General features: G+C 51.6%; 1 protein-coding gene across 2 annotated transcripts; it reads right to left on the bottom strand.

The window, feature by feature from the left end:
- Positions 1 to 1,866: 1,866 nt before the first annotated feature.
- Positions 1,867 to 22,652, bottom strand: LOC103170123. 2 transcript variants are annotated; one of them, XM_029066023.2, is made up of 11 exons: positions 22,466 to 22,652; positions 20,923 to 21,008; positions 18,516 to 18,772; positions 13,285 to 13,896; positions 12,402 to 12,472; positions 10,033 to 10,141; positions 8,745 to 8,875; positions 8,439 to 8,546; positions 6,097 to 6,215; positions 4,411 to 4,567; positions 1,867 to 3,238 (listed from the first exon to the last, which is right to left on the bottom strand). In XM_029066023.2, exons 1-11 carry the CDS (start codon positions 22,509 to 22,511, stop codon positions 3,090 to 3,092), a joined length of 1,845 nt encoding a protein of 614 aa, XP_028921856.1. In that variant the 5' UTR covers positions 22,512 to 22,652; the 3' UTR covers positions 1,867 to 3,089. The 2 variants fall into 2 exon arrangements, with proteins under 2 accessions (XP_028921856.1, XP_028921857.1); XM_029066024.1 differs by having other exon boundaries at positions 10,066 to 10,141.
- Positions 22,653 to 22,722: the final 70 nt, after the last annotated feature.

Here is a 22,722-nt window from a genome sequence, read left to right as displayed (position 1 = left end):
ACTTTAATGCTTTAAGGTTTTCATTTTTTAATAATCATTCATGTTTTCAATGTTATATAATGCTTCTTCAGCCAGTATTAATTGATATATCCCAACAATATTGTTAACTGTATTTTTTTGGGGGGTAACGTTATCTTTGGAAAATGTGTTATTTTTTTAGCTGTGTATTTTTTTTTTTTTTGTAACACAATAAAGCACATGTTCAAATGGCAGTGTCTGGGACAGGGGAATGATCTCCCATCACCTTACAAGGGGAAGACTGAGTCCAGCACAGTAAATCACCATATCATCTGGAATCTATTCAGCAATACTCCTCATATTTCCTTCAAACACTTTCCCGTCATTCAGTTCGATGTATCCTCACACTATCCCCGGGAGGGAAGGACGGAGGGACGGAGAAAGAGGTCGGAACTATTAGCCCAGTTTTACAGAGGAGGAAACTGAGGCCCAGAGAGGTTAAGTGACGTACCACAGGTCACAGAGCTGGGACTAGAATGCAGACGCTCATCCTTCCAGGCCCGGGGTTCTTATCCCACTTCTGCCACTTGTCGGCTGTGTGACTTTGGGCAAGTCACTTAACTTCTCTGGGCCTCAGTTCTCTCATTGCGGCTTGGTAGAGAGAGTCTGGGCTTGGGAGTCAGAGGTCTTGGGTTCTAATTCCGCTTCTGCCTCTTGTCAGCTTTGTGACTTTGGGCAAGTCACTTAACTTCTCTGGGCCTCAGTTCCCTCATCTGTAAAATGGGGATGAAGCCTGTGAGTCCTATGTGGGACACCCTGATTACCTTGCATCTACTCCAGCGCTTAGAACAGTGTTTTGTACATAGTAAGCACTTAACAAATGCCATCATCATTATTATTATTATTATGAAGCCACACCAGTGAGCCTGACTCCCCACCCAGGAAGTTAGGCTAAGCCAAAACAACACTGGCTAATAGACAAGTAAGTCACTCTTTAAAACTGAAAATCCAACCAGCCGTCCCGACACGGGCTTTGATGCCAGGGGGTCCAGGCTTGGTTAAACAGGGGGAAACGGCCCCAGGGCAGTCTGGCAGCAAACGCTGTGGATTGGGGTGCAGACCCAGAGGGGCCCAGCACCCACCGATCCCTCTCCCCACCGGCCCCCGTTCTCCACCACCGGTCCACCTCTGTTCTGATCTGCCTGGCCAACACGGCTTCACGAGTCCCACCGTGCTTGTCTAAGATCCACCGCTTGCGGCCAGCGCCATTCTCCCAAGGAACTGGGTGGGCACTGTCCAGCTTGATCCCTTCCCTTACCCAGCAAGCGATGGGCAGAAACAGCCAGGAGTGGGCTGGCCCCAGAAATTCAGAGCTTCATCCACGGTCCCACGCACAGCTCCCAGACAAATCTCTCAGGGCTTGTCGAATCTGGGAAGCCGCCTACTAGCCTCACCACCCCCAAGATGCCCGCCGGCTCCTAATTCCCGCCCCCCCCCAACCCAAGAATCATTACAAGCGATCTAATGGGAGGTAGTGCCCAGGGGGCTCAGACAAGGTGCTTCAGGGCCTCCGGGACAGCCTCCCCCACTACTGTTCTTCAGAAGTAGGCCGGGTGGCCCGATGGCCAGTGTCGGGGGAAGAGTGGTGCCGAAAGCATACCCGTGCCCCGTGGGCAGCAGAGATTTCATTCTAGACTTGACCCAGCACTGACGTTTGGGGCCCCGTGATCCAATCTACCCTGAGGACCCTCCTGATGGCTGATCTCCTGTTAGGGAGAGGAGCCCCCCAATTCCCATCTCCCTAACTTCATCGGCGTCAGCTTTCAATGGGAACAAGTCTCTGGATTTTTAACAAGACCATACTCTGCCAAAAAGTAAGAGAATATTCAATAAATCCAACAAAAGAAAAACAAATCAACTTTCTTTTAATGAGCAGATGCTTTGGCTTCATACAATTTTACTCGTAAACTATCCTCACAAAGGACTCGGAAAATAGAGTCTTCTGACAGTAACTTTTCTCACGGAGAGCCTACTCTTTGGGTTTTGAAAATCACACTGGTCTTGAAACAAATTCCACAAAAGAACCACATTTCGTCACAAATACCTCAGCTCTCCCTAAATTTAGATATGATATATATATATATATATATGTGTATATAAAAATATAGAGGATCACAAATAAACCAAGTCTAATTAAAATAATCTTTCATTAAGAAAAAAAGTCACCTAAAAGTGTTACACTAGCACATTCGACTCCAGAGGGATATTTTTAATACGTTGCCAAAAACCTTATATTTTTCTTGGGGGAAAAAAAATATATATATATGTATACATATATATAAAAACAAAACTGGGTCCAACAGAGAGAGGCAAGAAGAGCCAACTTTATAAAAACGTTTGCAAGAAGCTTGGTGGAGGACTAGAGAACATAGAAATCACTTGGCTTCAGGAAGATCTGTCCAACTTAGAAGGCACTGTACTTTCGGGTACACTTACCGGGTAATGAATCTTCCGGTCACTGAGAAGAAAGGAAAAGGTTTCCTGTCCCTTCCGAAGAGAGTCGGTCCCAGGGCCGGCCCATCTCGCCAACTGGAGAGAACTCTCTCTGGCTCGCTGGCCCAGGAGCCTTGGGAGGCTTCTCCGGCAGCTATTTTCTATTTCCTGATTGCAGGGGAGGAGGCGCAGAGCAGCTTTCTTGGGAACGGCTGTGGCGTCTCACCACCACGTTCAGACGCCCAGATCCTTGCCAATCCAGCCGTGTGCCCAGAAGGCTCTGACGGGCTCCGCTGGCAGTGCCAGGCTCGGTCAGACCCAGAGCGCTCCCCCAGTCCTGCCCATCCATCCACAATTAACGTCTGAGGACGGTGAAGACCGGGGCGGGCGGGGAGTGGCAGGGGAGACGGAGGGACCCTCTGACCTACTTCCTCTGAGAGACACTCAGATTAGGGAGGCAGCTGGCGGGCCCCCGTTCCCTCGGGAAGGAGGGAGGAGGAGGGCTTTGGTCAGCACGACAGCCCTCGGGATCCCCCCGCCCGCCTCTAGACCCTCCTTCCCTCCAAGGCCCACCCGGGGCCTGGCTCCCCCGGCAGGAAAAGTTCCTCAGAGCTCCCGGTGGTCGGTGGCAGCGCTCTTCACAGGATCTCCGTCTTGATGATGGAGGCGTCGACGGCTTCGTTGCGCAGGTCCACGGCTGAGCCGTTCCACCAGGACTGCTCGGCGGCCGCCGCCACCTGAATGGCCCACAGAACCTGCTCTTTGGTGATGGCCGGCGACTCCTTCCCTGGGAGGACACAGTGTGTTAGAGTCAGGTGTTCCCACAAGCCTCGGCCGCTCCTTCCCCAAGGCGCCCCACACTCTGCTGCTCCTCTCCCAGCCCCCTCCCCGTCCCCAGGGCCGGTCGGACGCAACTGGAGGTAGTTCTGCCGGAGCCGACACGGGGACCGGTCGGGACCCAGAAGGCCCCCGCCCCATTCTTCCTCGTGTCCAGCGGAGAGGATGGGACAAGGGGTAGAGGGGCAGAAGAGGAGTGGGGACGGCAGCCACCCACCATTCTGGGGTCCCAGCAAGGAGAACTGTAGCACCCACCGACCCACCAGTAACTACGGTTTAGCTAGCTTCCTCTTCCAGGAGCTCCTCACTCTGCTCCCCGGGGCCAAAGAGATTCAGGCCCCGGTCTCCCTGACATCCCTGGAGCTCTAATTTGGTGCAGGGACTATGGCATGCCTCCCCACTGCCCCGATCCCGCACCCCAACAACCCTCCACAGGTCTTTGCATTGCTTAGGAATAGGAACCCTCCCACCCTTCAGAACTCCCATTTCCTATCTCAGAACGTTCTGATGTCCAAGAACTTGAATCTAGGAATCGGCCCGTAGGGCCTCTCTGGACTACCCACATGCTGAATCTCAGTCACCCATGCTCTGGGGCTCAGGAGTTAGGTTTTTCCTTTTTTTAATGGTATCTGTTAAGTGTTTACTAAGTGCCAGGCACTGTTCTAAGCACTGAGGTAGATATAAGATAATCAGGTTGGACACAGTCCCTGTTCCACATAGGGCTCACAGCCTTAATCCCCATTTTACAGATTAGGTAACTGAGGCACGGAGAAGTGAAGTGACTTGCCCAAGGTCACACGGCAGGTAAGTGGTGGAACTGGGATTAGAACCCAAATCCTGACTCCCAGCCCCATTCTCTAACCACTAGGTCATGCTGCTTCTCATCTGAGCTGATATCGGGGGGTCATCAAGACCCAAATTTCACCCCCTTCCACTCAAAAATGGCAAACAAGGATCTCAAATGCCATTCATTTACCTCCCAGATGGAATTAAGAATTTCTTAAACAGGTGCCTGATGGGCAATTTCCAGCCCAGGAAAAAAAAATAAACAAGAAACTTCCCAAGATGGAGTTTGTTCAAAGTAAACACCAACTACTTATTAGGGAGCGGTACTTTTCTAACCTTTCAGGGTTCTGAGAAAATGTCGAAGGAGCTCTCTGTAAGCTTCCCGATACCGATCGGTCTGGTTTTGGGTGCAGAGCGAGACAGAGGTCCCGTGCTCAGTGATCCCCAAGGGGTTCTGATTATCTACCCGTAATGTTCCTTGGGAACCACGGACCTGTGGTGGAGAGGGGAGAGGAAATAGAGAAACAAGTATAAGTGTACACGATAATAATAATAATAGTATTTTTAAGCATGATTATGTGCCAAGCACTGTTCTAAGCACTAGGGTAGAAAGGAAGTAATCAGGTTGGACACGGTCCCTGTCCCACATGGAGCTGAGTCTTAATCCCCGTTTTGCAGATGAGGAAACTGAGGCACAGAGAAGTGAAGCAACTTGCCCAAGATCGTACTGCAGACAAGTGGCGGAGTCAGGATTAGAACACCACGTCCACTCTCTTTCCACTAGGCCACGCTGCTTCTCAATGATCTGGTCGTGGCCCTTGGGACTTGGGCAGCTGGGACCTGGTTGTTAGGGTCGGGTATGAAAGATGCCTGCCGTGAGTGACTAGACCCTCGGGCCAAGAGGGCACTGTCCAACCAGGCCAAGACATCCAGGGATCAGAGCCAATGCCAACCCGTGCCCCTTGTTTCAAGGGTTTCGGGTCAGAAGGACCAGGGTTGTGTGTGGATATGTGGGTGTTTCAGTTCTAAATCCTCATCCTTCTGTTCTTCTTCCCGCTCCTGCTATTTATGAATAATTTCTCTCTGCCGCCCTCATTAGACTGTAAGCCCCCTGAGGGCAGGGACTACACATTCTGCATCGGTTCTGCTCGGCACTTTATAGAGGTGCTCAATGAAGGCCATGGCTCGACTGACCGGTTGACTCAGTGTGTGTGCTCGTTCCCCGGGCTACTGGGGCGACTCCTCTCCGCCTGCAGGGTAGCAGCACGTACAAAATGGAGTGCCAGGGACACTCAAGCTTCAGCTTAGGCTCATTTCCATTCTGGCTCAGGGCTGAGAAGATGAAGTCTGGAACCCTCCACTGGGCCAGGACCAGCTAGGCAAGGCAGCAGTTTTTTGGCCCACGGGGACTCTGAGGCATTTTTCTGTACCAACTATCTATCCGCGATAAAACAGATCCGCTTCTCCGGGCTCCTTTCTCCTAGCTAGAGAGCGAAACGAAAACTAATATAAGCTTCTGCCCTTTCAGCAGAGACATTTCACTCCTGGGATTATTTCAGTGAGATGTATGTGAGCTTTAACAACAGCACTCCATCATCTTTAGAGAGCACTTTTCTTCCCAAAAGCTAAAGTCTTAGCCGTCTCTCCTTAACAACAACCTTAAAGCAGTCAGCTCTGAAGCTAAACCCTGTCTTCCCATAGTCGATTAATCCGAAAGGGAGTAAAGTTTAAATGGCTAGATTCTAAAATGATGGAAACAGAGATTGAGCCCTTATAAAAGCAAGTGAGAGAGAGGAAAAACACTAGGCATAAGCATAATAAAAGTAAAGAAAGAAAGGGCCGAAATGTGGAACGTGTCAGGAACAGGTGTCAACAGGAATAAATCAATTAGGGCAGGTGGTTCAAATGATCAGGGTGAAAATCGAGCAGTATGATTTTGCATTTTGCTTCTTAGGTGGACTGAAACAACCAACAACCAAACCAACAAAAAGGGAAGAATACCAATAAAAAGGGAAAAAATACCTCCAGTCTCTGATCACAGCTTTTCGTGCAGTGCTGACTGATGTCTAAACTTACAATGGCTCCACTCGGAAATTTCATGCTGACTATGACCGAATCCGCATCCTTCAGAGAAGCCATGTCTAGACAGTAGAAGATTTTAGAAGTTCCACAAATTAACACGGGCAAATAAATCAGAAAAGTCTGGTCGATTCAAAAGCCCCGGGATCGCCTCTAAAACTCGATCTAAAAGTGCTTATTTAGCATGAAACACTGTTCTGAGCTCTGAGGTAGGTCCAAGTTAATTAGATGGGACATAGATTGTGAGCCTCATGTGGGATAGTGACTAAGTAAGAGGGAGAACAGGTACTGAATCCCCATTTTGCAGATGAGGAAACTGAGGCACAGAGAAGTCAAGGGACTTGTCCAAGATCACAGAGCAAGCAGTTGGCAGAGCCGGAATTAGAACTCAGGTCCACTGACTCCCAGGCCCATGAGCCTTCCACGAGGCCATGCTGCTCTCTACTTCTCTTTCCTGTCTTCGCTATGCCAAATTCCTCCAAATTCCTCCAATTCCTCCTCTGCGCCCACCTTTCCCTTCAGTACTTCTGAGGGAGTGTCATCCACACATCCACAGACAGAGTATCATTTGCACACATGCCCACTATATCCCGGGAGACACGGTCAGGCCGCTCTTCTGGTTGTCCCTTTTGCCATTCAGGGTGAGTACTGCTCAGACACGAAGTGCTAATAATAATGATGATATTTTTTAATAAGAACATAAGATGTGCCCAGCACAGTACTAAGCGCTGGGGTAGATTCAAGCTTATGATGTTGGACACAGTCCATGTCCCAGAAGGGGCTCACAGTCTAAGTGGGAGGAAATAATATTTAATCCCCATTTTACAGCAACTGAGCACAGACAAGTGACTTGACCAAAGTCACACAGCAGCAAGTGGCAGAGCTGGGATTAGAACCCAGGTCCTTTGACTCCCAAGCCTGTGATCTTTCCACTAGGCCAGGCTTCTTAAGATGGGAAAGACATGTTCCACCACCAGCAGAACAAGGCTTTGAGTTGTTTTTGCAGTAGAGGGGATGGTTTACGTTGAACCATCCCCACTCCCTCCCCCCATGCCCCTCTGTGCCCGGTGGCATGTATTGCTAAATGGCTGAAAAAAAAAAAGTGGGTGCAGCCTGGGGTCACAGGCCAGAACCTTATCTGGGCCTTCACCACCAGGCCCCCACCCATTTGGAAAGCCACTGCTGAATGCGACCTCAGCGTGGAATAGTACTTTCTTGCCCCAAAAGGATGAAAACGCTAAAGCCTAAAGTATAATGCAGGAGTTCCAAAGCTTGGGCAATCACTTCACTTCTCTGTGCCTCAGTTACCTCATCTGTAAAATGGGGATTGAGACTATGAGCCCAACATGGGACAGGGACCGTGTCCAATCCGAATGGCCTGTATCCACCCCAGTGCTTAACAAACACCAGGCACACGGGACAGGGACCGCGTCCAACCCAAATGGCCTGTATCCACCCCAGTGCTTAACAAACAAACAGTGCCAGGCACATAGTAAGTGCTTAACAATTGTCCGTCCGCCTCCGCCGATTAGACCGTAAGCCCGTCAGACGGCAGGGACCGTCTCTATCTGTTGCCGACTTGTTCATTCCAAGCGCTTAGTACAGTGCTCTGCACATAGTAAGCGCTCAATAAATACTATTGAATGAACCACAATTATTATTATATTGATATCAATTAATATGTTATTATTAATCACATCAATTATTATAGTATTATTAATGAAAGTATCCGTTAAGGCCCTTACCATGTGCCGGGGACTAGTGGAAGGCAGCGGGGTCTCCTCAAAGAGACATTGGTCTGGGATTGGGGAGACTCGGGTTCTTTACCCCAGTCTGCCATTGGCCTGCTGTGGGACTGCAGGCAAGTCTCTTCACCTCTCTGGGCCTCTGCAAAACGGGCAGAGGAGACCTGACTCTCCAGACACCAGGGGAATGTCAGGAGGACAAACTCTACTGATTGAAGCGAAAGCCCTCAGAGGGGAGCGAGAGGCGCTGAGAGGGCTGCCGGTCCAGGCCCAATTCGATCCCCACACTTTTTTGGTAACTATGCTCTTTTTCTCTCCTGGAAAGCCCTCATTCGTTCATTCGATCGTATATATTGAGCGCTGACTATGTGCAGGGCACTGTACTAAGCGCTCGGGAGAGTACAACACAACAATCCATAGACACATTCCCAGCCCACAAGGAATTTACAGTCTAGTCCCACCGTTGGGTCTCGGAGCCCTTCCTCCTCCTCCCCGGAGAACACCCGGTGACAGTGAGGCAGCCCGGGGCCCAGGCCTTACCTGCGCACAACGCATGACCTAGGGAGAAGATTGTATCTGGGGTACTCTCCCCCAACAGCAGACTGATGAAATCGATATCGTGTACGGCGACGTGATAGAAGATGCCACCTGCGAACAAAGACAAGAGAGCCATCTCTTGCGTACCTTCCCCTGACGAAACCGACGGATTCCAAACTCGCAGGCTTCCGAATCACTCGGAGCTCTTCCCCGTCCCACCTGAAGCCACCCGGCAGTCTCGGCCCAGTGAGCTATTGGATAGCAGCCCCCGCCCCTCCTCGCTATCAGGGAAGGGGTGGCGCTCGGTACCTGACTTTTTCAGGAAGCTGAGAGGAGCTGAGGGGTAGAGGCTGCTGACCGCAGAAACGCGGCATATCCTCCCGAGAGCCTGGCTGTCGCGGACTTTCTCGTATAAAAACTGCAGAGCTGGATCAAAACGCCTGGAGAGAAACGATAGGGTGTTATTAAGCACTTGAGGGAGTCCACCAGAAGCAAGGTCTCTAGAGAAGCAGCGTGACTCTGTGGAAAGAGCCCGGGCTTGGGAGTCAGAGGTCATGGGTTCGAATCCTGGCCCTGCCAACCTGTCAGCTGTGTGACTGTGGGCAAGTCACTTAACTTCTCTGTGCCTCAGTTACCTCATCTGTAAAATGGGGATTAAGACTGTGAGCCTCACGTGGGACAACCTGATTACCCTGTATGTACCCCAGCGCTTAGAACAGTGCTCTGCACACAGTAAGCGCTTAACAAATACCAACACTATTATTATTATTACCCTCGGTAGGCGGGAGCGAGGGGCATTTAAAATGTACTGAGCAGTGAAAGGAATGCTGCCCGCAGCAGCTGTCGAGTACTTTCGGCCCTAGTCTTTATTTCCGTACCGAGGGCCCTCAACTCCATTATTCCGAATCTACACGTGAAAACGGTATGGGAAGCAGCGCGGTGCAGTGGAAAGAGAATGGGCTTGGGAGTTAGTGGACCTGCGTTCTAATCCCGGCTCTGCCACTTCTCTGCTGTGAGACCTTGGGCAAGTCACATAACTTCTCTGTGCCTCAGTTCCCTCATCTGTAAAATGGGGGACTGAGACAGTGTTTGGCACATATTGAGCACTTAAGTACCCAATTAGCTGTTAAAAACATAGTAATCACACGTGCATGCAAAAGACCTCTAGAACTTCCCTCCATCATCCTCAAATTGGCCATTACTAACACCTTCTAATAAGGGGAGCAACAATCAATCAAGATATTGACGGAGCATTTATTGTGTACGGAAGGTGGGCTTAAGTGCTTGGGAGAATAAGGTCCAATAGGCACAATCCCTGCCCTCAGGGAGTTTTTGATCTTATAACAGATCTTATAATAATATAATATAATAGGGAGCATAAAACACAGCAAAAGACACAACGGCTCCCATAACTGATTCCAGGGAAAGACCTATAACAATACAAACTCCCAACAGCTTCCAACGCTAGGAAAATCAGGGCCACAGTCGTTTATAAACCAAAGGACCCAGCGAGTCTCAAATCGAAACCCTCGAAGTTTCGTCACATCTGGATGTTGGGAAACAGAAGCCCCCGGGGAGAATAAGACGCCGCCCTTACTTGTAGAATCCACAGACCAGAGGCTTTCCGCACCTGTCGGCTTCTTCGAAACAGGCCTCGGCCGTCTGCCGGTCCAAGCCGGGCAGCTTTTCGCAAAACACCCCTTTCCCTGAGAATATAAGCAGAGAAACCAAACGGAGACAACGTCAGAACTGCAGAGTGGGTGGGGTCCGGCTTTAGGAAGCCTCAGGTGTAATATTCGAGGCCCGCCCACCCACCCCCATTCCCTGGCCCCCAAAGTGGGATGGATCCAGGATAGCTGCTCCCCCAGGAACCACGCTGGGGGCGGCAACAGGCGAACTAAGTCGGTTCCGAGTTGGCTCTGCGCCCAGGTCTACCTAAAGACCTGGGTTCGAATCCCAATTCTGCCATCTGCCTTTAGTGTATTCTCAGGCACGTCACTTAACTTCTCTGGACCTTAATTTCTTCATCGATAAAATGGAGACTGAATCCCTGTTCTCCCTCCCCCTTACACTGTGAGCCCCATGCGGGAAAGGAACTGTGTCCAACCTGAGGCTCTTGCACCTCCCCCAGGGTGTCGCACATAATTATTCTTATTATTATTAGGAAGGAGGTCCCCTGAGTGTAAGCAGCTGCACATCCTCCCTCCCTCCCTGCCCTCTGCCCCGGGTCATGGGTTCTAATCTCAGCTCTGCCATTTGTCTGTTGTGTGACCTTGGGCAAGTCACTTCATAATCTGGGCCTCAGCTACCTCATCTGTACAATGGGGATTGAGACCGTGAGCCCCATGTGGGACAGAGACTGTAGCTAACCTGATTTGCTTGTATCCACCCCAGCGCTTAGTACTGTGCCTGGTACGCAGTGAGCATTTAACAAATACCACAATTTATCATTATTCCCCAGCGAGGCTCTCAAGAGCCTCCGCGCCCTGGTACGGGGACGCGCCAGCCAAATGAGCTGCCCTCCTCCGCCCAGGTGATCGCCTGTCTGTCCGGTGAGTAGGCCCCCGCGGGTTGGGGCCGGGCGGGCCCCTCCCAGCAATCACAGAGATGTGGGCTGATATCACCATCAGCCACAGAGAGGCCCTGGACCACCTCGGCTCTCCCCAGGGTGGGGTTGGTAGGGGCGGCCTGAAGAGGGTCTAGAAACGGAACTGGGCAGAAGTGCGATCGGTTCTGCAGGACTGAGGGGCTCACGGCCCCGACAAATCCAGCCCCAAGCAAACCGCGCCCTCTGTATACCCTGCGACCGGACAGGCGCGCGCCGCGCCAAGAACGTTCCCCGACTCCCCAGGGGCGATCCGCTTGGCTTGCGGACTGAAAACCTGTGGCCTGGGACGATGGCGGCGGCTCCTTGACTGCTAAGAGATTCCTTGGGGGCCGGAAGCAGTGACCCCTCTCCAAACTCTGCCATCTTTCCCCTGCCTGCTCTGTTCGGGAATCTCCGATGGCCGCCCGGAGACTGGGGTGGACAAGCCTCTGCGGGACTAGGATTTCTGGAAGAGAATCGCCTGCCCCGGAGGAAGGCCGCTGAGGTGGGCCAGGCCAACCAGAGAAATATAAATAACCAAAAACAAGTGCGGCCCTCTACGCCTGGGCTGGGGGATGTTCTGGATGGGAGACCCCTTCCACCTACCATCTCCCTTACTTCCGGGGTCAGCTGTGAACCAGGGAGGCAGTGTGGTCTAATGGATAGAGCCTGGGCCCGGGAATCAGGCCACCTGGAGTTCTAGGCCCGGCTCCGCCACCGACCTGCTGTGCCACCTTGGGCCTCAGGTTGCTCATCTGGAAAACAAGGCTAAGATAGCTGCTCCCCCTTCACCAGAAGTCCAGAAAGGTTAAGTAACTAGCCCAAAACCACAGAGTGCTTAGCACAGTGTTTGACACAAGGTAAACTCTTAATAAATACCACCGGGATGATGAATTCTAGCTCCTTGTTACTGAAATCCTACTCTGTTACTGGAAATCCCAAGGTTTCCCTGAAGTACTCTTGCCAGTTGAGCAACGACTGTGATTTTGAATGCCAAACAGTGCCATCTTCGGGCTCTCGGTGAGCTTAGGATGGCTTTTTCATTGTCAAAAACAAAGTAACTGATTCTAGGGCATAATTCCACCATCTCCATATGCTACTCAGTGGAAATATCATGGATTTAGGAGTCAAAGATCATGGGTTCTAATCCCGGATCCCCCACCTGTCAGCTGTGTGACTTTGGGAAAGTCACTTAACTTCTCGGTGTCTCAGTTACCTCATCTGTAAAATGGGGATTAAGATTGTGAGCCTCACGTGGGACAACCTGATTACCCTGTATCTACCCCAGCGCTTGGAACAGTTCTTGGCACATAGTAAGCACTTAACAAATACCAACATTATCATTATTATTATTATTATTATTACTCAGGTGGCCTTACCAGCTCTTAAAGCATCAATTACAACCTCCGAGGCTGTTTCGGGGGGTAAACAGACTATCACTCCAGAGACTCTGTGGAAATCCAAAGAGAAGGTTATCAGGCGAGGGTTCAGATCAATCAATGGAATTTACTGAGCACCTGAAATCAGAATTCAAAGGAGAAAAGGCCGTGAAACCTAGCAGAGAGAGAGAGAGAGAGAGAGAATTTTCTGAGAGTGGCTCTCACTGCTTCTACTCCTAAAAAAGTGACAGCAGGAACTCTTGAAATTTCTGCCGACTCACAACTTTCCTACCTACTTAGGGAACATCTTCCTTCGGAAGATTTCCAGAGCCTTTCAGGCATTGGTAATCAATTAATCAATCGTATTTATTAAGGATTTACTGTGTGCAGAGCATTTTACCAAGTGGTTGGGAGACTGCATTGCTTTAGAGGTGGTAATAATAATAATTACGGTACTTGTTAAGCGCTTACTATGGGTCAGGCACTGCTCTAAGTGGTAGATATGATTTCTGCCCACAGGGGCTTACGTTCTAGAGGGGGATACAGACATTAAAACAAATGACAGATAGGGGAAAATAGGTAAAAGGTGAGGTGGGCTAGAATACGTCTACTTTAGAGATGGAAGAACATGCCAATCTGGCAGGTCGAGGGATGACCAAGGGTACCTGAAGCCAGGCCCACCTCCCTAACCCCTCTCTCTACCCAGAGCTGGGCTCCGACCCCTCCAAGTCCCCGACAGACCAGGTCCCAGTCAAAGCCACCAGTTATGCGGAATCACAAAATGGAGGCTGGAAGGGCCCTCGAGAGCTATCTAGCTCACCCCCCGGCCCCACGAATGACTGAAGCCCGGAGTCCGCCTCCCAGAGTTCCTCCCGCACGCTACCGTTGGTCATTGAGTACGATGTCAGCGTCCTGCTCCCGCAGAACTCGCGTGTTGGCCAGCAGTTCCATGTTAAAGGCTCGCTCCACATCGCACAGCTGGTCCTCGACGATATACAGCAGATGGCAACAGGTCTCTTCCGTTAAACTCCGGAACAACGCCGGGCTCCCGTACCCCACCCCGAAGAGGGCCAGGCCGAGGCCGCCGCTCCCTGGGGCTCCACGGCCACCACCCCATCCCACCCCGCCTTTGGAAACCACGCCGTTGGACCCTTCCGAAACAACGAGCCTCGGGTCCGCCAGCCTGGACGCGCCCGGGATCCTTTTCGGTTGGAAGGCGGAGAACGCCGTCGGGTGGGCGGAGGAGGAGGTGGATGGTATCTGGTCCTCCCGGGTGGGCGGGGCGTTGGTGGTGGAGCTGATGGCTCCGGGATGGACAGGATGCTGAGATCGGGGGAAGGACGGAGGAGACGGCACCGTGCTCGGCCCGGGGCCGGAGCCCACGCTGGTACTGGTGATGCAGGAGGAGGGTGAGAAAACCAACGGGGGCTGAGGAAGCAGAGGTGGAGGATCGGGTTGGGCAGGAAGGCTGGTACCCGCTTCTGAGGCTGCGGATCTAGAGAAACGAGAAGAGAATTCATTTTTAAGGAGGGTCACAGAAATGAACATGCGGACGGTTCTGCTAAAACACGTGCTTTCATTTTGTGATTGGATATACCACAGTGGACAAGTCGGGGAGCCTTAAGAGAAACCACGTGGCCTAAAAGTCAGGAGAGCTGGGTTCTTAGCCTGGCTCTGCCACTTGGGAAGAACCTGGAGGGGAGTATTTGAAACGGGCCCAAAAAGGTAGAGAAAAGGAGAAGCAACGTGGCTTAGTGGAAAGAGCCCGGGCTTGGGAGTCAGCTGGGTTCTAATCCCAGCTCCACCACTTCTCAGCTGTGTGATTTTGGGCAAGTCACTTTACTTCTCTCTGCCTCAGTTCCCTCATCTGTACAATGGGGATTAATAAAACCGTGAGCCCCTCGTGGAATAACATCATTACGCTGTATCTACCTCAGTGTTTAGAACAGTGCTTGGCACATAGTAAGCACTTCACAACATTCATCATTATTATGCCAGCAAGTTCGACTCACTATCAGGGAACCAGCGAGGCCTAGGAGAAAGAGCACGGGGATGGGAGTCAGGATACCTGGGTTCTAGCTCTGGCTCTGCTACTTGCCCACTATATGATTTAGAACAAGTGACCCAAACTCTCTGGGCTTGTGTGCGAATGTGTGTACGTTTTGTCATTGGAGGCACCTTTGTGTTTGTGCAAGAGTGGGAGTGAGTGGCGTGTTTTGCTTTAAGAGTTGAAAAGGTGCTGTGAATATGTTGGAATTAAGGTCTCCCTTAGTCTGAGTGCTAAAATGGTTGTGAGGGATGGTTTAGTGGAATGCATCTCTGTGTCTGTGTAAAAGCGTTCTTGGAACGAGTAACGTTTAAATGCATTGGCCAGTGTTGTGCAGTGCTGTACCATGTAAAATGGGTAAAATGTGTGCCCTGAAAAGAAATTTCCAACTGAACTTGGTTAGTTCCCAAAGTTGAGAGTCATCTTATAGATTTGGTGTGCTTAAACTGAGACTGTTTCTCTTCTCAGCTAGTTGCAGAGAATCAGCAAATGAGGGTGGGGGAAACTTAACCTGTATTTTTTTGTTTTTTTACAACCTCCCATGGGGGATGAGAAAACTCTAGGGGTGGGGGCTGGAGCTATTTTAAAAGGTTAAGGAGAACATTTGTTGGAAGGAAGGTGCCTCCTTCAAATAAATGGACAGCTACCAAAAGATTGGGCAACTCCCAAAACAAGTGGTTTACCCTTGTCCAAAATAAGCAGTTAACCACTGATCTTACTGTGGGGAAGTAGTTTCCCAGCTAAACAAAAGGAGATGATAACCTGAACTAGAGATTGGAAGGAAGGTGATAACTAGCTCTTAGATGTCTGGGAATACCTATATGTGGTGGTAATTAGGTTATGGTGTCAGAGATCCACTCTGAGTGAAAAGGAAAAAAAGGAAAATGTAAGGAGAATTTATGTTCCTTATATAATTAAGGAAATTAAATATGCACCCCTTATATAATTATGAAATCTGTAAAGAAATATCGTTCTAATTAAGGAATTTGGTGGACATGGGGAGAGATGGACACCTTGGGTATGCAGGGAAAGGTGCCAGACCTTTCGGAGGTGGAGAGAGATGAATACTCCGGGCATTCAGGGATTTTGGGGAGCCAGACTTCCTGGAGATAGGGAGAGATGGACACCCTGGGGCATAGATGGACTTTGTGAGCCAGGCCCTCCCAGGAAGACAGGAATTCCTGTAGGGGTGGCGATTATAATTTTAGGTAAATTGGAATAAATAAATGTTGTTCTAAAAAACAGATAATTTTAAGATTGGAAGAAAAAATTTTCAAGAAGATAACCAAAACTGGATTTGGCTCACTAACTGAAATTGAAGAACCTAAGGAATTTGTTTGACATCAGGCACCCAACCGGGTCACACAAATTTCTTGGGGGGGAAGGATCCAGGAGCGGGATATCTTATTTGACAAAAGGACTTTAGATCCGCCTAAGCCCCAACTCTAAAAAAATGACTCCTAAGCATTAACTAAAACAATTAAAATGAGAAACTTTGTCAGCCATGAACATTATGGAGTCTGATTAGGGTGCCGCTGCGCATAAAGGAGAGATTTAATTACTGAGTATTAAATATTAAATGTATTTCACTCATTCAATCGTATTTATTGAGTGCTTACTGTGTGCAGAGCACTGAACTAAGCGCTTGGAAAGTACAATTCGGCAACAGATAGAGACAATTCCTACTCAACCACGGGCTCACAGTCTAGAAGGGGAAGACAGACAACAAAGCAGAACAAGTAGACAGACATCACTACCATCAAAATAAATACAAGCATAGATAAACGCACATCATTAATAAAATAGAGCTATAAATATGAACACAGATATACAAGTGCTGTGGGGAGGGGAAGGGAGTAGAGCAGAGGGAGGGAATAGGGGAATGGGGAGGGGAGGAGGAGCAGAGGGAAAGGGAGGCTCAGTCTGGGAAGGCCTCCTGGAGGAGGTGAGCTCTCAGGAGGGCTTTGAAGAGAGGAAGAGAGTTAGTTTGGTGGATGTGAGGGGGGAGGGCATTCCAGGTCAGAGGTAGGATATGGGCCGGGGGTTTTGTTAACCTTTGCTTGTTAGATTGATCCTTGGTTCAAATGGGCTTTAACATAAAATTTTCCATTATGTTACAGGTTAAAACAATAGAGCCTGCAAATTGTCTCTGCTATAGCCTGGCTTCTGGGTCTAGAAGCAGATGAATGCTTGTCACTCCGTCATTCATTGTAAAACAAAAGGCCTGGATGTTTTCCTTAGTCTTTGCAATCGTGTTTCCCTTGAAGGGGCCGAGGAAGGTCTAGGCATCACCTCAAGGATTTGGAGAGCAACGAGAGGACAATAATTGGAAACAGTTAAATTTATGAATATTTTAAAGAGCAATTGTTAAGAAGGATAATTTTGGGAATAATTGTTAAATTGATGTATAGTCTAAAGAACAATTGTTAAGAATAATTTCTAAAAAATTTTCGATTGTTGAATAATAATAACAATGATGCCATTTGTGAAGCACTTAGTATGTGCCAAGGACTGTTCTAAGCGCTGGGGAGGGGGCGTACAAGGTAATCAGGTTGTCCCACGTGGGTCTCGCAGTCTTAATCCCCATTTTACAGATGAGGTAACTGAGGCCCAGAGAAGTTAAGTGACTTGCCCAAAGCCACAGAGCTGGCAAGTGGAGGAGTTGGGATTAGAACCCATGACCTCTGACTTTTACGAGATGTTCTTCCCCTTGACTCTATTTATTGCCATTGTTCTCGTCTGTCCGTCTCCCCCGATTAGACCGTAAGCCCGTCAAACGGCAGGGACTGTCAAACGGCAGGGACTGTCTCTATCTGTTGCCGACGTGTTCATTCCAAGCGCTTAGTAAAGTGCTCTGCACATAGTAAGCACTCAATAAATACTATTGAATGAATGAATGAATGACTTCCAAGCCCGGGCTCTTTGCACTGAGCCACAGTGAATAATTGTTAAATGTCAGAAAGCTTGTTTATCGCTTGTATCTGACTTTATGATGTGGCCAGTCCTTTATCTGCCTGATAATTCCATAATCAGAACTGCATCTTCCCAGTTTTTTATGAAATAATTTTAAGGACTATTAAGAAGGATTTAACAATGATTTAAAATATTAATTGATGAATTAATGGTTATTTTTTACAAAATGTCATTTTAAGCTTTATCCAATTGTTTCTTCCTAGATTTCCAAAATTTTTATTGAATCTATTTAAAGAATAGCTGTTGAGAATGATTTAAGAATGTTTTCAAATTACTAATTGTTATCTCCCCTCCCATCCTCCAGCAGTCTCTACAGAGTTTGGCACAGAGTAAGTGCTTACTAAGTAGCATGACAGTTCAGGGAAGCAGCATGGCCTTGTGGTTAGAGTCAGAAGGTTCTAATCCCAGCTCCACCACTGACCTGCTGGGTGACCTTGGGCAAGTCACTTCACTTCTCTATACCTCAGTTACCTCATCTGTAAAAGGGGGGTTGAGATTATGAGCCCTATATGGGACAGAGACTGTGTCCAACCTGATTATCTTGCATCTACCCCAGTGCTTAAAACAGGTCCTGGCACACAGGAAGCCCTTAACAGTTACCTCAATTACCTTAAGCGCCTCGGTTATCTCATCTGTAAAAATAATAATAATGCTATTTGTTAAACACTTACTATGTGCCAAGCATTGTTCTAAGCTCTGGGGGAGATACAAGGTCATCAGGTTGCCCCGCGTGGGGCTCAAAGTCTTCATCCCCATTTTACAGATGAGGTAACCGAGGCACAGAGAAGTGAGGCGACTTGCCCAAAGTCAAACTGCTGACCAGTGGCAGAGCCGGGATTAGAACCCACGACCTCTGACTCCCAAGCCCGGGCCCTTTCCACCGAGTCACGGGTTGAGATCGTGAGCCCCACGAGGGGCAAGGGGCTGTGTCCAACCCAATTTGCGGGCATCCATCCCAGCGCTCGGTACAGTGCCCGGCGCGTAGTAAGTGCTTAACGAATACCATAATGATTATTATCATCAAATATCATCATCGTTAGGATTAGGAGATGGCCGATTTGGGACGGGGGTGAGGGGATGACTTGGGGACTCACATGAGGATGGGGTTGCGGGCGCCGGGCTGCTTGACGAGCCTGCGGTTGCGATAGTGCCTCCCCGAGGAGAGGTGCTCCAAGATGCGATCCCGCCTGACCCGCATGGGCAGCTGGCAGGGCTTGCAGTAGAGAGTCTCCACCACCGAGGGGTCCCCCGACAAGCCGGGCTCCCCCAGCTGCCGCTTCACCCCCAGGTCCGTGAACTCCGCCGCGTAATCGTGCAGGGTCTTCTTCTTCCGACCCATGGTCGGCGGGGGCTGGAGAGAAACAAACGGGGGGTTGGGCGGATGGGGTCGACGGCGGTGGGGGCAGGGGACACCCCAGGATCTGCCGTCACCCCAAAGGGCAGAAGGCGAAGTTGGCGCGGAAGGTTGAGGGGTGGGGACTAAGTGGGGGTTGAGTGGACGGAGCTGATGGGGGTGGGGGGACGACACTCACCCCGAAAAGCAGAAGGTGAAATTGGTGGGGAAGGATGAGGAGTGGTTGGGACTAAGTGGGGGTTGAGTGGACGGAGCTGATGGGGGTGGGGGGGCGACACTCACCCCAAAAAGCAGAAGGTGAAATTGGTGGGGAAGGATGAGGAGTGGTCTTTTGGGGGCGCGGGTGGGGGAGAGACACACAGGGCGGGAGTTGAGCGGATGGGGTCGATGGGGGGTGACCCTAGGATCTGCTCTCACCCCAAAGGGAAGAAGGTGAAGTTGGGTGGGGGGCAGGATTAGGGGCGGTCTTTGGGGCGGGAGGGGGAGACACAAAGTCAGGGTTGAATGGATGGGGTCGATGGGGGGAGGGCGACCCCAGGATCTGCTCTCACTCCAAGGGCAGAAGGTGAAGTTGGGGGGGAGGAGAGGATGAGGGATGGTCTTGGGGGGGGGGTCCTTTTTCTGTGAAGGCAGCCTGGTGGGGGCTCCTGGAAGCAAGTGTCTCATGGGGTGGGGAGGGGCAAGAGGGGTGGGTGGAGGGGCGGGGGAGGAGAGCTGTCACTGTCCTCTCTGAAGGAGGACAGGGCTGGGTGGGCTGAGAGCTAGGGGGATGGGGAGTGGGATTGGGAGGGGGGTCCTCTGGGGCAGGGGTTGGGGGTGAGTAGGACTGGAGTTAAGGAGGAAGGACTGTCTCTGGGAGAGGGCTTCGTATTCCCTGGGGTGGATGACCCTAGGACTGCGACCAAGAGTGGGGGATCAAGTGGGGAGGGGCTTTGTATTTCTAGGGGTGGGCGACCCTAGGACTGTGTCCACGAGTGGGGGAGGAGGGGTGTGGGGCGGGGGGAGGGGAGGGGATGGGAGGGTATAAAGGGTATGGGAGGGGAGGGAATAGGAGGGGAGGGTACAGGAGGAGATAGGAGGGGAGGGAAGGGTATAGGAGGGGAGGGAAGGGTACAGGAGGGTAGGAGGGGAGGGAAGGGCACAGGAGGGTAAGAGGGGAGGGAAGGGCACAGGAGGGTAAGAGGGGAGGGAAGGGTACAGGAGGGGGAAGAGTACTGGATGGTATAGGAGGGAAGGGAAGGGTACAGGAGGGGAGGGTATAGAAGGGTAGGGAAGGGTATAGGAGGGGAGGGAAGGGTACAGGAAGGGAGAGGGTACAGGACGGTATAGGAGGGGAGGGAAGAGTACAAGAGGGGACAGGAGGGGACCGGAGGGGACAGGAGGGGATAGGAGGGGAGGGAAGGAAGGGGTACAGGAGGGGAGGAAATTGTGAGCCCCATGTGGGACAACCTGATCACCTTGTATCTCCCTGTGCTGAGAACAGTGACTTGCACATAGTAAGCGCTTAACAAATACCACCATTATTATTATATATAGGAGGGGAGGGAAGGTTACAGGCCGGGATAGAAGGGGAGGGAAGGGTACAGGAGGGTATAGGAGGGGAGGGAAGGGCACGGGAGGGTATAGGAGGGGAGGGAAGGGCACAGGAGGGTAGGAGGGGAGGGAAGGGCACAGGAGGGTAAGAGGGGAGGGAAGGGCACAGGAGGGTAAGAGGGGAGGGAAGGGTACAGGAGGGGGAAGAGTACTGGATGGTATAGGAGGGAAGGGAAGGGTACAGGAGGGGAGGGTATAGAAGGGTAGGGAAGGGTATAGGAGGGGAGGGAAGGGTACAGGAAGGGAGAGGGTACAGGACGGTATAGGAGGGGAGGGAAGAGTACAAGAGGGGACAGGAGGGGACCGGAGGGGACAGGAGGGGATAGGAGGGGAGGGAAGGAAGGGGTACAGGAGGGGAGGGGAGGAAGGGGTACAGGAGGGGAGGGGAGGAAGGGGTACAGGAGGGGATAGGAGGGAAGGGGAGAGAGGAGGGGAGGGAAGGAGAGGGGACAGGAGGAGATAGGCGAGCTGTGGAGGGGAGGGGGCTCTGCATTCCCGGGGGCGGAGGCGTCGAGGGGGTTTGGGCGGATGGGGCGGGGCGGAGCGGTCCCCACCTGGTGCGGCTGGCGGGGGGCGGTGCGCTCGGTGGGTCCCGGCGGGGCTCGGTCCGTCGGGGGGTTAGAGCGGGCCCGGGCCGCCTCTGCGGAGGGCCCACAGTGCCGCTCTTCCTCTTCCTCCTCCTCCGCCCGCCCCCGGCCCCGGCCCCAGCCCCCGGCCCGGCAGGAGCAGGAGCAGGAGGAGGCGGCGGCGGCGGCTGGGCCAGGCCCCGCGGCCCATCGCCCGGGAGCCCCCCCAACCCCTCCCCTCTGACCCCGGGCCCCTCCCCCCCCGCCCGCCCACCCAACGGACCCCGACGCCCCGGATGCGGAAGCGGCGGCGGCGGCGCCGACCAGGCCCCGCACAGGCCCCCGCACAGGGGCCGCCACCCCTTCCTCACACACACACACATACATACCCACCCCCCGCCCACCCCCTTCTCCCTCCCCACGCTCCCCCACTCCTCTCCCCTCCCGCCACCCCCTCCCTCTCATTCGATCGTATCGATTGAGCGCTTCCTGGGGCACCGCCCTGTGCTAAGCGCTGGGAATGGACAGTTCGGGAACAGAGACCCTCCCTGCCCGATAACGGGCTCACAGTCGAAACCCTTCTGCTCCCCTTCACCACGCCCTCCATCCCACCCCCTCCCTCTCGCTGCCCTCTACCCTCCACAACCCCCTCCACCCCACTCCCTTCCCTTCACCCCCTCCCTCTCTCCTCTGCTCCCCTCCACGACCCCCCCTACTCCCCTCCACCACCCTCTCCCTCCACTCTTCCCTCTCCCCTCTGCTCCCCTCCACGACCTCCTCCATCCCACCCCCTACTCCCCTCCCTCCACCCCTTCCCTCTCCCCTCTGCTCCCCTCCACGACCCCCTCCATCCCACCCCCCACTCCCTTCCCTCCACCCCTTCCCTCTCCCCTCTTCTCTCCTCCACGACCTCCTCCATCCCACCCCCTACTCCCCTCCCTCCACCCCTTCCCTCTCCCCTCTACTCCCCTCCACATGTTCCCGTTCCACAACGAGCTTACAGTTTAGAGGGGAAACAACCATCCCACCCAAAAGAAATAGCCTTGAACCCCCCACCCCCAACAACTCGTTAATCCTCAAAGAAGCCTCTTTTACCCCTTAGGCCACCTCCAGTGTCCCCAGGCAATTATCTCTTCAGCCCCCCAAAATGGAACCCTTTTTAGTCTCCCAAAGCATCACCCCTTTACTTCTGCCAAGTAAACTATTTAAAGAAATCCCTCTAGATCCCCCTTAAATAATAATAATGATGATGGCATTTGTTAAGGGCTAACTATGTGCCAAGCACTGTTCTAAGCACTGAAGACCATCCCTGAAGACCATACTAAGCACTTAGTACGGTGCTCTGCACATAGTAAGCGCTCAATAAATACTATTGAATGAATCCCTTATATTCCCCTCCACCGAAAAACAAGGTACCCTTTTGATTCCTTTCTGTCCTAAGCCATTTTGTAAGCACAAAATCCTGCTTAATAAGGTGTCTGGCACATAGAAAGAGCTTAAGAAATACCATTTAAAAAAATAGGTAACAAACCCTGTCCTGCCGGCTTTCTTGTGGCTGAGAGAGAGCGGAAGCCCATCAAGCTTAATAAACATGAAATTCACAACAAGCGTGCCTCGATTTTTCCAAGGAGACGTCTTTCCCAGAAGCCAGTTTTCCCAAACAGCAATGGAAAGTAGTTCTTACACACGCTAAATCTCCCTTGTGATGGTGATGATTCATACAGCAGCTGGAAAGTAGGGTAGTTTCACTTCAGCTTTCCTGGCTTACGGAAAGAAAGGTCCTGCTGA

This window comes from Ornithorhynchus anatinus, chromosome 5, assembly GCF_004115215.2.
Source record: "Ornithorhynchus anatinus isolate Pmale09 chromosome 5, mOrnAna1.pri.v4, whole genome shotgun sequence".
In the NCBI taxonomy this organism is placed as follows: Eukaryota; Metazoa; Chordata; class Mammalia; order Monotremata; family Ornithorhynchidae; genus Ornithorhynchus; species Ornithorhynchus anatinus.
The sequence above is the reverse complement of the archived record's forward strand: the minus strand, read 5'-3'. Positions and strand labels throughout refer to the sequence as shown.

Excerpts from the sequence above, each read along its gene's own strand:
- LOC103170123 (XM_029066023.2), bottom strand. The coding sequence starts at position 22,511 with ATGGGCTTCCGCTCTCTCTCAGCCACAAGAAAGCCGGCAGGACAGG. Across the intron at positions 8,876-10,032 it reads CTGGTCTGTGGATTCTACAA|GCGTTTTGATCCAGCTCTGC; the intron begins GTAAGGGCGGCG and ends GTTTCTCTCCAG. Across the intron at positions 4,568-6,096 it reads GCTGTGATCAGAGACTGGAG|GTCCGTGGTTCCCAAGGAAC; the intron begins GTATTTTTTCCC and ends TCTCCACCACAG.